The sequence below is a fragment of the Eublepharis macularius genome, chromosome 2 (assembly GCF_028583425.1).
Source record: "Eublepharis macularius isolate TG4126 chromosome 2, MPM_Emac_v1.0, whole genome shotgun sequence".
In the NCBI taxonomy this organism is placed as follows: domain Eukaryota; kingdom Metazoa; phylum Chordata; class Lepidosauria; order Squamata; family Eublepharidae; genus Eublepharis; species Eublepharis macularius.
Genome location: NC_072791.1, coordinates 22,923,512 through 22,938,614, shown reverse-complemented (window position 1 = coordinate 22,938,614; position 15,103 = coordinate 22,923,512). Strand labels below are relative to the sequence as shown.

Genomic DNA, 15,103 nt, shown 5'->3' with positions numbered 1-15,103 from the left:
AATTGCTACAAAGTACTACTTGAGCACTTCTATCATTTCCCATTCCTTTTCAAACTTCCTGGTAAAGGTATATATTTGGAAATGTTTGGATTATCGGTATTTGGATAGGAAACTTGTACAATAATCTACTCCACGTGACACCATTAATATATGAAACTTGTTACCCAAGGATGTTGATAGGGCTGCTAACTGAGAAACATGCACATTTTATGGAAGATTTCGATGTGATAGTAAAAACAGAATCTTCTTGTTCAGAGACGATGTATCGTTGAGCAGATGATGGGTATGAATTTGCCCAGGCTTCCAAGGGACACTTGATTGGTATACTGATGGTAACAAAAGCTTCCACTGGAGGGATCTGATCTAGCATGGTAATTCATAGAGCAAATTAAATTAAAATTAGAAGCTCATTTAAAAAGTGAAACACAGGCAATGCACACTGTTGCTATATCCAGGTTACGTCTCCATGTACAAGGAACTCAAAGCAGCTTTTTGCCAACTTAATCCTCCCACAAAACTGCGTAGAGGTTTAAAGGGCTGTAGCAGAAAGGGAGAGATCAGGTCTACGAGCAGAGGTCTCCTTGCCGTCCTTATGGATTCAACCCATCATCTTTGAGATGAAAACTAACTGGAGCTACTGTTTTGTTAGTATGATAACAGCTCTTTCAGAGCTCTCTCAGCCCCACCCACCTCACAGGGTGATTGTTGTGAGGATAATAATAACACGCTTTGTAAACTGCTCTGAGTGGGCGTTAAGTTGTCCTGAAGGGTGGCATATACATTGAATTATTATAAACAGCATAGTGAAAGCCTTTAGAATCTTTGAAGGATACCTGATACACTGATCGTAAACGTTTTTTGTAAAACCATGTTTTAAAATGTATTATCATTTATTAACTTCCTGTAGGGATCCCTAGAATGTTAATTTCAACATGCAAGTGGTTTGACATTTTCTTTAGGTACCCCTTGATCATTGACCCATCTGGGCAAGCTACAGAATTCATCATGAATGAATATAAGGACCGTAAGATAACTCGTACCAGCTTCTTAGATGATGCTTTCAGGAAGAATTTGGAGAGCGCATTGCGGTTTGGTAATCCTTTGCTTGTCCAGGTGAGTTGCACCTGCATGCTGCTCTGTAAACAGCTGACTACCTGTTTCCAGTTTCTCCTCTTGTCAAACAAACCAGGGTTTTGTCTGTGTGTAAATATATATCTATGTTAACAAAAGTAAGTGTGTTGCGTCCAGTAGTTCTAGGCGCATGCCATCCATGACCCAGCTGCTCCTGCACTGCCTTCTAACGCTATACACTGCATGGTTTTGCATACTTAACCCTCACTAAAACCAATGAATTCAATCCAGGCTGAATTCAATTCCCCCTTCCTGCTGCCATTTGCCTTTGGTGTCCTTCCTGTCAGCCAGGAACAGCGCTTCAGTGGGCTGCGGTAGGAGGGGAAGTGGCAGGAGAGCTTTTTACCACCAGGTGCCTTCTGTTAGCAGAGAACTGAATCTAGATCCACCCAACGAGAGCCAGGCATAAGTAACCGGATTGGTTTGCAGTTGGTAGCTATGAAGCATTTTCAGCCAGGGGCTTTGATGCGCAGCTGCATGTGTCCCTTTGCTTTTATGCTTTTCTTTATCAAGAGAAGTTCAGTGGTTGTCTTAGTAACATTTGCCTATTCCAAGTCCCAGCTATTGGTTCCTCTGGCCCAGTGATCTATATGACAACAGCTCAGCAGGCTCTCACGCAAAAGTCTTCGTCAGTCCTGATACCAGAGACTCTTTGGCTGGTGATGCCCTGGATTGAACCTGGGCCTTCTACAGGCAGAGCACGTGGCTCTGCCTCTGAGCTTTCACCACATCCACTCAAGTCATTGATTTATTTAAAGAGCTTGCACAATTTATCCCAATTCCTGAAAATAATTCTGAAAAAATATTACTAGTATTTTACATGAGATATATTCCAGGGGAAAGAGAGCTCCCGTGCAGTTCTATTCCTGCTTGCTCTGTTTCAGTAACCTTGAACGTGGCCTGGAATTTGGTTATGCAGGCCTTGAGGGCTTTCAATTCAGGCTTCTCAGACTGTCCCCTGTGCCACATAACAAATACCTTTTGAAACTATGGGGGCGGCTTGCGGAATTGTGAGATCTGTATTCTCCTGACATTTCCCCCCTCTTAACTTCTTGTCCAGGATGTGGAGAGCTACGACCCTGTTCTGAATCCTGTCCTGAACCGAGAAGTCCGAAGAACTGGCGGTCGAGTTCTTATTACCTTAGGAGATCAGGATATTGACTTGTCACCATCCTTCGTCATTTTCCTCTCCACCAGGGACCCAACGGTAAGGGACTAAGGTTTGCATGGGTTAATTGATTGGTAGAGTGGAAGGGGAAGAAGATGTTTTTTAAAAGAGGACACCATGTTGTGTCTTGGTAGGTTGAATTCCCACCTGATCTCTGTTCCCGTGTGACATTTGTCAACTTCACCGTAACTCGCAGTAGCTTGCAGAGCCAATGCCTGAATGAGGTGCTGAAAGCTGAAAGACCAGATGTGGATGAAAAGCGCTCTGATCTCCTCAAACTTCAAGGTACGACATTGAGATGTCAAATCTTGAAGGGGTTCATTTGCCATAGCCCTCAAAAAATCCCTTAATACTGCGTGTCTGTGGCTGAACATCTTTCAGGAATCGTGGAAGATACGTATGTTATATTGTATGGCTTGCATTAAACTTGAAAGTCTTCTTTTCATGCTTAAAGGTGAATTCCAGTTGCGTTTGCGGCAGTTAGAAAAGTCTCTTCTCCAAGCCCTCAACGAGGTGAAGGGACGGATCTTGGATGACGACACCATCATAACGACACTGGAGAACCTGAAGAAAGAGGCAGCTGAAGTTACCAGAAAAGTAGAGGAAACGGATATTGTCATGCAAGAGGTGGAAACTGTCTCTCAGCAGTACCTTCCGCTTTCTACTGCTTGTAGCAGTATCTACTTCACAATGGAGTCACTCAAGCAGGTATGAGACGGGGAGTAACGTCTCTCTCCCTCCTCTACAAGCCAGCAACATTTTTAGCAAGTCCTGGCTAGGTGCGACAGCGCCCTACTTCCTTCCTTGCTGTCTGGCAATGTTTTGATTTTTAAACGTCTTTTATGTTTCAGATACACTTCTTGTACCAGTATTCTCTTCAGTTTTTCCTGGACATCTATCACAACGTGTTGTATGAAAACCCAAATCTGAAGGGCATTACAGACCATACCCAGCGTCTTTCCATCATCACAAAAGATCTCTTCCAGGTTCTGTAGAGGCATTTCAGTCTTTAAAAAAAATGTACCAGGAGTTTTTGTTTTGCCTTCTTTTTAAATTGTTCACAGAAAACTGAAGGCTGCCTGCCAAGCTAACCTTTCTCATTTTTTGAATTGATAGGTGGCTTTCAACAGAGTGGCCCGTGGCATGCTCCATCAAGATCACATCACCTTTGCTATGCTGTTGGCACGAATTAAACTGAAAGGCACTATTGGGTATTTATTTATTTATTTTACTTCATTTACTTCCTGCCGTTCTCCCCAGTGGGGACCCAAAGCAGCTTACTTTATTCTCCTCACCTCCTTTTTTTTTAATTCTCACAACAGCCTTGTGAAGGAAGGTTGTGCTGAGAGTGTGCAACTGGCCCCAGGATACCCGGGGAGCATCCATGGCAGAACAGGGAATCAAACCTGGTTCTTCCAGATCCTTGTCCATCACTCTAGCCACTTCTCATTTCAGTAGGATTACCACTAAGCTCAAATAAAACTGTGGTACAGCATTTCTTCTACCACACAGGTGCAAGCTGAGGGCAAAAACGGACAAGATGATCAGGCTGCTCATCTATAAAATGCTACTTGCAGGCTTCTGCAGCCTCAGTTTGCCTTGGGGCCATCGTAGGAAGAAAGAGAGGGGTTTAACCCTTCAACCTCTGTTCAGTTTCACTATTCAAAACGTTGGCTCCCCTCTTTGTTAGTCTTGCATCTGAGAGGCAAACTATAAATGAATAAACAAGTAACATTTTAAATGGAAACAATGTGTGTGTTCCTCTAAAATGCACCTGGCAGAATGGGCCAGTCAGTTTTGAATAGTGAAACCGAGCACTCCGTTCCCCGTGTGGGTTCAAGGTTGCATGAGTGTGCAGTTTGCATTTTACAGGTGAGCCAAGAGGTGTAATCTTCATCTGTTTCTTCTCATCTAGTCTAATTAACAGGTGGACAGTTTACAGTCCTGATTCTCAGGTTAAGCTTTGATGCAGTAAAATTACCATAAACTCACTTCTCCATTTCTGCACACTGAATTCTTACTGTTGTTGACCCTACGTGAAAAATCTGGCACTTAATACATCACAGAGAGTTTTTGTTTTTTATTGGTCTCCAGGACATGTGAACTCCACATCTTATTATCTAGGGTGAGGGTGGGGAATCAGAAACAATACCAATTCATTTTCACATAATAAAGTATCCGTTTGGCTTCCCATGCCAAAAACAAAAGGAAAATGTTCAGACTAGATATTTTTTCCCCATTCCTGTACAATTCAAGCAGCAGAAGAGTTTGATTAGGAACTAGAAGTACTATTTCGTCCTTGAGTGCCAAGTGCAGAATGAATTTGTGCTTCTCAACATGAGCTTTTTGTTTTCAATTGAAGGGAACCTGCCTATGATGCAGAATTCCAGCACTTCTTAAGAGGGAAAGAAATTGTTCTCAGCAGCACGTCTCTCCCCAAAATCAGCGGCCTGACTGCGGAACAGCTGGAAGCCATGATGAGACTGAGCTGCCTTCCTGCATTTAGGGATCTGATTTCTAAAGTACAAGCCGATGATGTAAGTCTATTCTTAAAACAAGGCTGCTGAGCTGAACATTTTTAAAAAAATGCATGGGACACATTGTTGTACAAGGTTTGGCTTTAGAATCATAAGGTTGGAAGGTACCTCTAGAGTCATCTAGTCCAACCCCCTGCACAATGCAGGAAATTCACAACTACCTCCCCTCCCCACACCCCCAGTGACTCCATGCCCAGAAGGTGGCAAAACACCATCAGGATCCCTAGCCAAACTGGCCTAAGGAAAATTGCTACCTGACCCCAAGGTGGCAACCAGCATTACCCTAGGCATCTAAGAAGGGGCCACGAGAACTAAGCACTGATGTGACCCTTCCTGCCCTCCCCCTTATGACCTGCCTAGGTTCACAGAATCAGCATTGCTTTCGTTTGTTGGGGTCAGTTCCCATGTGGTGTTTTCCGTCCAGCACTGGAAGCTTGGTGACCAGTGCTGCTTGGGCAGCAAAATACGCCCATGTGACTGGGCACATTCGCTTTCCAATGCAAAGGCCATCATCATGTTGGGAAGCAGTCAGCAGCTCTTGATCTAATTAAAAAGGGGGTGGGGTTTTTGTTGCATCAGAACTAACGCTCTTGCCTGCCCTTGATCCACAGCAATTCTGCATCTGGCTTGATAGCAGTTCACCAGAGCAAACTGTGCCCTATCTTTGGACCGAAGACAAGCCTGCAAGTAAGTTTAGCATCTCCTTCAGGAAGAAATTAACCATTCAAGTATTTGTGGAGTGAGAAATGCATGTAATTCCTCCCTGTTGCCTTCCCATGTAATGAGAACTATATAGTGGTGGGTTTGGGATTTAGTTCACTCTCAGTGGATGCTGAAGAGCCCTGTGGCGCAGAGTGGTAAGCTGCAGTACTGCAGCCCAAGCTCTGCTCACGACCTGAGTTCGATCCTGGTGGAAGCCGGGTTCAGATAGCCGGCTCAAGGTTGACTCAGCCTTCCATCCTTCCGAGGTTGGTAAATTGAGTACCCAGTTTCCTAGGGGTAAAGTGTAGATGACTGGGGAAGGCAATGGCAAACCACCCCGTAAAAAGTCTGCCAAGAAAATGTGATGCGACATCCCCCCAAGGGTCAGTAATGACTCAGTGCTTGCACAGGGAACTACCTTTACCTTTTTTTTTACCAGTGGATGCTTAAGGCACATTGACATGAACAAGCAAGCATGGAATAATGCAAGCATCTCTTTTTTCTCTTTCATAGTGTTTCTGTTTTGAGCACTGAAATACATACCTTAATTTTTTTTAAATGTGGTGTGCAAAGTAGCCAGGCAGTTTACTTCTCACTCAGTTGGGATCTGTAACCTGGTAGCCATGACTGTCATGTTTGAGACAGCCGTCCCATATGGGCTCTGTCATGTGATTCTCTTTTGCTTGGAAGGCATATGCAGAATAGCAGTTCAACTCAATTAGTCTGGCGTTAGCTGCCAGGTCATAACAGGCAGGAGGGTGAATAGTCCCTGTGCCAGCCCTACCAGTGTCAGCAGGGGAGCACAAGGGAAGGGGTGGGTTCCAAAAGCAGCACAGTGGGCAGCTGCCCCTCAGTTCTTATTTGCAAGAGCTCTTAGTCCTCAATATGTGGTTCAGGGTGCAAGTGACCAATCTCCTTTTAATCACTGTAGAGCTGCAGTCAAGATCAGAATGACCCAAACTACATCTAGTCCAATGTGTTGCCCCAGAGTGGATTAAAATGTTCTCTTAACATTCATAGAACCAATAAAGGAACTTTTTGCTTTAACACTGAATTGGGAGGAGGGAGTTGAGGAAGGAATTGGGATCAAAGCCGTTGACTGCTTCGCAAATTCAAAGCAAGCGCTAACCACCCTGCCCTTCCTTTGTTGTCAGCACCCATCGGGCAGGCTGTCCATCGCTTGCTTCTGATCCAGGCTTTCCGTCCTGACCGTCTCTTGGCCATGGCACATCAGTTTGTTTCAACAAACCTGGGTGAAAACTTCATGTCCATTATGGAGCAGCCCTTGGATTTGGTGCACATTGTAGACACCGAGGCAAGTACTGAACAATCTGATAAGGGGAAAAAAACACGCCTTTGCTGTGGGTGACGTAGAAGCAAAGTCACCTGCTTTCTGCCTGTACTGATTCTTCTCTGGTCTCCCTTGTATTTTAGGTGAAACCAAACACTCCTGTGTTGATGTGCTCTGTGCCTGGCTATGACGCCAGTGGTCATGTCGAAGACCTTGCTGCTGAGCAAAATACACAGATAACTTCTATTGCTATTGGTAAAAAAAAAAAAAAACCTTCAGTATTTTTGTTAAAAATACCAGAAAAGGTTAACTTGAAGATTCTTAACATTAAATTATAACTTTGTGCCTTGTAGGTTCTGCTGAAGGATTTAACCAAGCAGACAAGGCCATCAATACAGCGGTGAAATCGGGCAGGTAAGGTCTATTGTGTCTTCCGGACTATCTATCCTACAGAAGCAAAATCTAGAGCCTCATTACCATGTTCCTTTTTTCCCTTCTGCTTCAGGTGGGTCATGCTAAAGAATGTCCACTTGGCACCTGGGTGGCTGATGCAGCTGGAAAAGAAGCTGCATTCCCTCCAGCCTCATGCGTGCTTTAGACTCTTCCTGACAATGGAGATAAATCCCAAAGTAAGTGGCTTGCAGGCAGCATCAACCATTTTACAGCAGCCTGTTTTAAAAGTCTTACTCCTTTGACAAGGATATCTTTAAAATAGGCCTTTTTCCAAATCGTTTGGCTCTTCAAAAAAAAAATTGACTACTTATTTATGGTATCTTAAGATCTGGGATCTCTTAATCTTGGACAGAACCTCCAGCCAGCTCAAAATTATCAACAATTACTGACAATCAACAACTAATTTTATAAATAAATGACTTTTCTTTTCAGAATTCATTGGGAAGCTAAGCAGCAAATCCAAAAAAGGCCTTTGAAATACAGCTCTATCCTGGTTTATATTAAATAGTCAGATCTAAAGTATTTTAAATATTTCACCAACCTCCCAAATTTAATATGATGTAAATGCTCACTAAACCAAGTATGCCTATTTTGGAACACCACATTCCTTCATTGTTAATTAAGGGTTTTATTCATGTTCTTTAAATGGTTTTAAAGCTTCTCCCTAGTAAAGCCAACTGATGCAGAAATTCGAAAATATGTAACATGGTTATATAGTTCTGAATGTTCAGAAAACTTAACATATATTACTTGAGTAATTAAGAAATTATCAGAAATACTGCAGGCAGCCTGAAAGGCTCTCTAGATTTTCTTATTCTCCATTCTTCTCTGTTAGTCTGTGGGAGGCTAATCATTATTTATGTTAATTCTTTGTTAATTCTGTAATCTTGATCTATAACTTTATCCTTGTTGAAAGAATGAAGACACATAACACTAAAGTTAAACTTGTTAAGCATTCTGCAACTTCTCAAAGCTGATATAAGTCTGGGAACAAAGAGAGTATCTTGCAGTGTATAATGGGAGTGACTTATTTTGCGTTCAGGTGCCAGTGAACTTGCTACGTGCCGGCCGGATTTTTGTGTTTGAGCCACCACCTGGTGTGAAGGCCAACATGCTGAGAACTTTCAGCAGCATTCCTGTGTCCAGAATGTGCAAGGTAAGCGATAGCACAGCCCCTGTGGGTAGCCAGAACTGTGGAATTGCATACGGCAGCTCCCAAAATGTTACGGGACCCATTGAGAGTGTTGCTTTGGTTCAAGGCTGAGGGGTGGATGTCATTCATCCAGTAATTCTTGGTGCAGCAGGAGCATTGACATTCTCGACAGCATCACTGACCAACTGCTTAGTCAGAAAAGTAGTTGAAGCTTCCTTGTGACAGCTGCACACAGAGAAAAACACAGATCCTTAGCCTGTTGCTGACACTCATTAGGCCCCTAACAATGGAAAGGCAGAGGGGGCACAGCATAGTAATCAAAGGCCTGAAAACTTGGTGCTTGCCAGCCGACATAAATGGTGATGCTTCATTTGGCAGCTACTTTATCTGGCCTCTGTCTCTTGGCACTGTCTCTGAGGCAGCGTAAATAGTTACTCCAGTGAAGGGCAGAATCTTTTGTGTTACCTAGACATTTATATGCAATACCTTGGTTGTCCCTGTGTTCCTGATTTCCTTCCTGTAAGACTGAGACCAAAAACATCTATAATAAAAAGTCGTGGGGATGGATGATATAGTTAATCCCCAGCAAGAACAACCAACTGCCAGTTTGGGTCTCATTGCCTGCAGTGTGAAACTTTTTTTTTTCCTCCTGTCTAGTCACCAAATGAGCGTGCTCGCCTCTATTTCCTCCTCGCGTGGTTCCATGCCATCATTCAAGAGCGTCTACGATATGCTCCTCTGGGCTGGTCAAAAAAATACGAGTTTGGTGAATCCGATCTAAGATCTGCATGCGATACTGTAGATACATGGCTGGATGACACAGCAAAGGCAAGTAATTGCAAATGTGCCGCTTTGCCCCTGTGTAAAAGGAACATGTTTGGCTTTGTTTCAATAAAGGACAGCTTGGTTTCTCAATACGATTAATTTAGTGAGTAGCCAAAAACACCATGCACAAAAAACTCCTTGCAGTAATATTGTTCTTGTAGACTTTACTATCGCAAAAGCAACCTTTCCTTATAACAAAACCTGTCTGCATCTCCAGGGCCGACAAAACATCTCACCGGACAAGATCCCATGGTCTGCTCTGAAGACCCTGATGGCTCAGTCAATTTACGGAGGCCGTATTGATAATGAGTTTGACCAGCGGTTGCTGAACACTTTCCTAGAGCGCCTGTTCACCACTTTCAGCTTCGACAGTGAATTCAAATTAGCTTGTAAGGTGGATGGACATAAAGATATTCAGATGCCAGATGGAATCAGGTATTTAAGGCTTCCCTTTTAGAAGGAAGGGCATGTGAGGCTGGCTAATAAAAGCGGGTGTTGCAAACGTAGTGATTTCTTCATGATGGCTTCATTGTTATTTGAATTGTGATTTGGCAGGCGTGAAGAATTTGTCCAGTGGGTAGAGCTGCTGCCAGACACCCAGACTCCATCCTGGCTGGGCTTACCAAACAATGCTGAAAGGGTCCTTCTCACCACCCAGGGTAAAAATAAAACTCTTACTTCACTCTACATTTTCATAAAAGGATAATGCTTACAAACGCACCAAGAACTTAATTTATTTCATGTACTTTATTGAATCATTCCAAAGGATTTAAGGTGTGTATTTTAACAAACCAATATATACATGTTTTAAAAGTCCTGTAACACCTTAAAAACTAACCAGCTTAGTGTAGGATGGATTGTTCAAATCCAGTTAATAAGCTGGTGGTAGGTGTTGGAGGGCATGTAGGTGAAAGTGACATTTATCCTTATACTGAAAGAGTTCAGGAACCCTTAAAACGTCTATAGAGCTTTCAGACTTCAGTTTTGGACATAAGAGACGTAGCAAATCATCCTTGGTTCTTAGTAATTGTTTTAAAATGACCAAGCAATTCATCATATTTTAAAAACAGTTTCAACTTGGCAACTAAAGCTTTAAATTTCATGTCATATTTGTTCACTTTTAGGCATCGATATGATCAGTAAAATGTTGAAAATGCAAATGTTAGAAGATGAGGATGATTTAGCCTATGCCGAGACTGAGAAGAAGGCGCGTACAGACTCCACCTCAGACGGCCGCCCAGCCTGGATGCGAACGCTGCATACTACGGCTTCCAACTGGCTCCATGTTATCCCGCAAACACTGAATCACTTGAAACGAACTGTAGAAAATATTAAGGTAAGAAATGCAGCCCAGTAAGGGGTTGAGATTTTTTTAGGGCGAGAAGAAATGGGGAAAAATGTGAGATAAGATCACACCAACAGTTTCTTAGCATAGGATTTATACAACAGACTTTATCTTGGCTTAGTGCAAAAGCTGGGACATAGCATAAGTTTTATTCCCTTATGTAATGATTCCAAGTAAATGTGTGCATGTGTCTTTAAATGCTTGGTTTGAGCTAGGTGAAGAGTGAGGGGTGAGAGAGGGAAGAGTGAGTGATGTGATTGGTTGATGACTGAGAGAGTGGGCAGAGTGAATGCAGTTTAGACGGAGAGTGCAGAGAAAAGTTGGGAGAGAGAAGAAAGCAGGCTAGCTGTGTGCTGCCTGAATATGTTGAAGTGTTTATGAGAGAAATATAACCTGTGTGGAACCTGAACTGAGCATGTTTGTGAAAGGACACTCAGTCAGGGAAAGAGAGGCCAGCTGTGTGCTGCCTGAGCAGGTTTCATATTTCTGTGAATAAGAGAAAGAGAGGCTAGCTGTGTGCTGCCTGAGGAGTTTTCTGTGAGAGAAATATAGAGCCTAGAGAAAGAGGCTAACTGTGTGTGAAGCCTTACAAGAGATCTGTGTGAATGAGTTTAAATGAAGTAACATTAAGAACTACTTTTATGAAACCAATACGCTTCTTGAAAAATAAACATTTATTTTGTTTTGTTATATCCCAGAGTAGCTGTCAGTGTTATATCCCATTCCTATCCTCAGGGCCACATAGAACCACGAAGGAGCCTGATGCTTAGGAACGTTACCAAAGGGAAAACTTAATTAAATCATACTGGAATATAATATTCCTGGTGGCAGCTAACTACCCAGAGGGTGTAAGGGGAAGATTAAAAGAAAAATCTACCCCCCAAAAGTAAAGGTCATAACAAGTGGTGTCAGGAGTGGGATCTCAAACATCCTGAGGAGAAGAAAATATTTAAGTGGGATATAATAGCCTGGGAGGAGGGAACATTCTGAGAGAAAGGCATTCTGTAGGGACAGAAAGCCAAAGAGACAGAGTGTTCAGTTAAATCCTATGAGGAATATAGAACTGTTATAAAGAAAAGACACAGAAGAACTAGTAGGATTTATAAGAGAGAACGTAATCTGGTGAAGTTTAGTAAAATTGTAGCAGGAAATACAAGTAAAAGAGAAAAATGGCAGAGTTTATGGGGATGAAAAAGGAGGCTCTGATTCAGAAGTGCAATGAGTTAAATTTACCTCATGAGGGGAAAAGTGTAGAAGAACTGAAAGTTATACTGATACAAAGCAGTGTGCAGCCTAGGAGTACTGCATCTGAGAGAAACCCTGAAGGTATGTATAATCCTAGTCCAGAATATTTAGAGTTTCTAAGAGAAAAAAACCATCTTGAAAAAGAAAAGTTGAAAGTTGAAGCAGAACTTAGAACTCGAGAAATAGAACAAAAACAGATTTAAAGGGAAGCCGAAATAGAACAAAAACAGTTTGAAAGGGAAAAGTGGAAAGCTGAAATGGAACTAAGAGTTCAAGAGATGGAAAGACACACCAGTTTGGAAGCAGAAAGATTACAATTAGAAAGAGAGAGACTTAAGAATGGGGACAAAAAGGAGGGAAACACTGAACCCAGAGCTGATTTACCTTGAGTTACCCCAAAAGATTTTATGGTGTATCTGTCAGGAGAAGATCCACAAATTTTCCTGTCCACTTTTGAGCGATCTGCTCAGAACTGGGAAATACCAGAGACACAATATATGAAGTATTTACCCAGCTTAATTAGAGGGGAATTGGCTGAGATCTACAACACATTTCCCTCAGATAAACCTGTTGTTTATGCTGAATACAAAGAGGCAGTATATGACAGATTTAGGCTAGGTGCTGATTACTTCAGAAAGAAGTTTAGAAGCCTAGTGCCTCAGAAAGCAAAGTCATTTAGGTCTTTTAGTGCCAAACTGACAGACTATTTTGATAAATGGATTTCATCTGCCAAAGCTAACTCTAAAGAGGGAATAAGGGATCTAATGATTTTGGATCAGTTTTTATTTCAACTTCCTTCAGAGATCAGACTTCTGGTTAAAGATAAACTTCAGAGAATATCAACCAAGCATCAGAGTGGGCAGATAGATTAACACTTAATAGAGGAGGTTGGGATCGCCGTGAAAAGAAAGACTGTTCCTACAAACCAGAGTTTAAATCAAGTAAAAGAACATATGAGAGAGTTCAGATTATAAAAGGTCAGGATAAAAATATAGAGAGAAACCAAGATGGATACTGGAATGATAAAAGATGTTTTGTATGTGGTCTGAAAGGGCATTTAGCTTACAAATGTCTAAAGAACCAACCCAAGCAAACAACACTTGAGCGTGTAAGGAGGGTCACTAGAACTGACTTAGATGATCAGAGTGATGAAGATGATAGAAACTCCAAAAGCTCAACAAACACAAATGAAACACCCAGTAAGAACACTGCCTTACCCATAAACACTGAAGAAACAGTCTACTTGTGTGGGGTAAAGACAGATAAGGTTGCTCAGGGTACTGAACTGAGAGAGGTGGTACAAATAAATGGGAGAGATACTTTAGCCATTCTAGACACAGGAGCCTCAGTAACACTGGTCAAGGAGGATTTTGTTGATAAGAAAAACCTGATTCCAGATAAACAAATATCCTTGCAAGGTGTGTGGGGAAATTCTAAAAGAGTGCCACTAGCACGGCTAAAAATTAACTGGAGAGGAAAAGAAGAATATTTTCCTGTAGCAGTTATTAAAGAACAGAAAATACCAGTAGTATTAGGAAGAGATGTAATGGGAGCAAAAGCAAGAATTCAAATATGCACTGACTCCAATGATTTGCTACAAGTTGAAGCCAGGGGAGCAGAAGACAAGCCCCTAGGTATCTTAGCAACAGACACAATTGATACACTGCAGGAGAGAAAGAGAGAGACAAACTCCTGTTAGTAGTACTGCTGAAATGTCCCAAGAAAAAGCAGGAGACATAAATAAAAACTCTGAGGAGTTTAAAAAGGAAATTATGAAGGATACTGAGTTAAAAGACATAAGAGAGGAGGCCAGGCAGAATGAGATGAATGCAGAAACAAACGTTTTTGCATGGGAAAATGAGTCGTTACAGAAAAGGGTTACTAACGTAAAGATAACTTGTGGAAAAATAAATACTTTAGAGCAAGAAAACTGCAATCTGGACATGGAAAATAGAAAGCTGAAAAAGACTCTGGAAAAACTCAGTTTTCAGCTAGAGTCCTTAGAAAAACAGAATACACAAACTGATGAAGAGAATTTAGAACTCAGAACGGTTGAAACTTTGAAGAGTATAAACATCAAGATGACTCAGTTACAATTAGAAAACAAAGAACTGGAAAGTGAGAACCTACAGCTTCAGGAAAGTCTAAAGCTTAGGAAAACATCTTTTAAGAAGGCTGAATGTTTAGAAGTCAGTTACCAAGGTCTGGATACAGAAAACCAAAGGCTGCAAAAAGCCCTAGAAAATAGCAACAAAAAGATGCAACATTTAGAAATGGTGATTTATTTTGCCGTTGTTGCCTTTTTAATTGTCTTTCTACTAATGTACAGAAGCTATCAGTCAATTAGAAACAGACTTTATGTTGGAGGAGAGAAGCAACTTGCTAGTAAAGTTGCTGAACTGGTTGAAGACAAATGTAAAGTACTAGAAAAGCTCAGCATGTGCTTTTGTACTTTTGGGGGGTAGATTATAAGAAAAATGTACCCCCCAAAAGTAAAGGTCATAACACCTTACTATAAGGTTATGATTAACCATCTTCCTAGCTAATGCGCCAGATTTCCTTGTCTCATTCAGGTGCCTCTCAGCAAACTAAATTTCTTCTCTCGTGTTTCAAATCAAGGATCCGTTGTTCAGATTCTTTGAGAGGGAAGTGAAGATGGGAGCCAGGCTCCTTCAAGATGTCCGACAAGATCTGGCCGATGTCGTTCAAGTGTGTGAGGGCAAGAAGAAGCAAACCAATTATCTGCGGACCCTTATTAATGAGCTGGTGAAAGGTAGGTTGTTCTGCACCGTTATTTAAAATGTATGCTGAACTTGCTGAGCAAGAAGCAAGAAAGTGGTACAACTGAGTCACGATAGAAAATGAACCATCAAATGAAGCTAGACCCTAACCTGGATAGCCCAGGAAAGCCTGATCACATCAGATCTCAGAAGCTAAGCAGGATTGGCCTTGGTTAGAAATTGGATGGGAGACCTCCAGTGAAGACCAGGGTTGGAGATGCAGGCAATGGCAAACCACCTCTGTTAGTCTCTTGCCATGAAAACCCCACCAGGGGTCACCATAAGTCAGCTATGACTTGAGGGCAGGATTTCATTTCAAATAAGCTAGAGTCTTAAGGCAGGGGACTTCTATATAAATTGAATGTTATTATGTTGTTATTAACTTACTTTTTAAACTAAAACTCAGTGTAGTGCCCTCTAGTGGCTAAATACAATAGCCTGATCAAATTCCTTACCGTGTTAAAAGCAACCCA

The 15,103-nt window shown here is 41.9% G+C and overlaps 1 protein-coding gene across 2 annotated transcripts in view; it reads left to right on the top strand.

Moving 5' to 3' along the window:
- DYNC1H1 (dynein cytoplasmic 1 heavy chain 1) overlaps positions 1-15,103 on the top strand; it is a 60,549-nt gene that overhangs the window by 41,757 nt on the left and 3,689 nt on the right. For both annotated transcript variants that reach the window (XM_054971699.1, XM_054971698.1), the window contains exons 57-74: positions 960-1,113; positions 2,192-2,338; positions 2,434-2,584; positions 2,754-3,007; positions 3,151-3,285; positions 3,416-3,510; positions 4,662-4,836; positions 5,448-5,523; positions 6,693-6,853; positions 6,973-7,084; positions 7,183-7,243; positions 7,335-7,458; positions 8,325-8,438; positions 9,093-9,263; positions 9,478-9,695; positions 9,816-9,919; positions 10,385-10,596; positions 14,470-14,623. In XM_054971699.1, the coding sequence (XP_054827674.1) occupies positions 960-1,113; positions 2,192-2,338; positions 2,434-2,584; positions 2,754-3,007; positions 3,151-3,285; positions 3,416-3,510; positions 4,662-4,836; positions 5,448-5,523; positions 6,693-6,853; positions 6,973-7,084; positions 7,183-7,243; positions 7,335-7,458; positions 8,325-8,438; positions 9,093-9,263; positions 9,478-9,695; positions 9,816-9,919; positions 10,385-10,596; positions 14,470-14,623 (2,618 nt within the window). The remainder of the gene's footprint in view (positions 1-959; positions 1,114-2,191; positions 2,339-2,433; positions 2,585-2,753; positions 3,008-3,150; positions 3,286-3,415; positions 3,511-4,661; positions 4,837-5,447; positions 5,524-6,692; positions 6,854-6,972; positions 7,085-7,182; positions 7,244-7,334; positions 7,459-8,324; positions 8,439-9,092; positions 9,264-9,477; positions 9,696-9,815; positions 9,920-10,384; positions 10,597-14,469; positions 14,624-15,103) is intronic.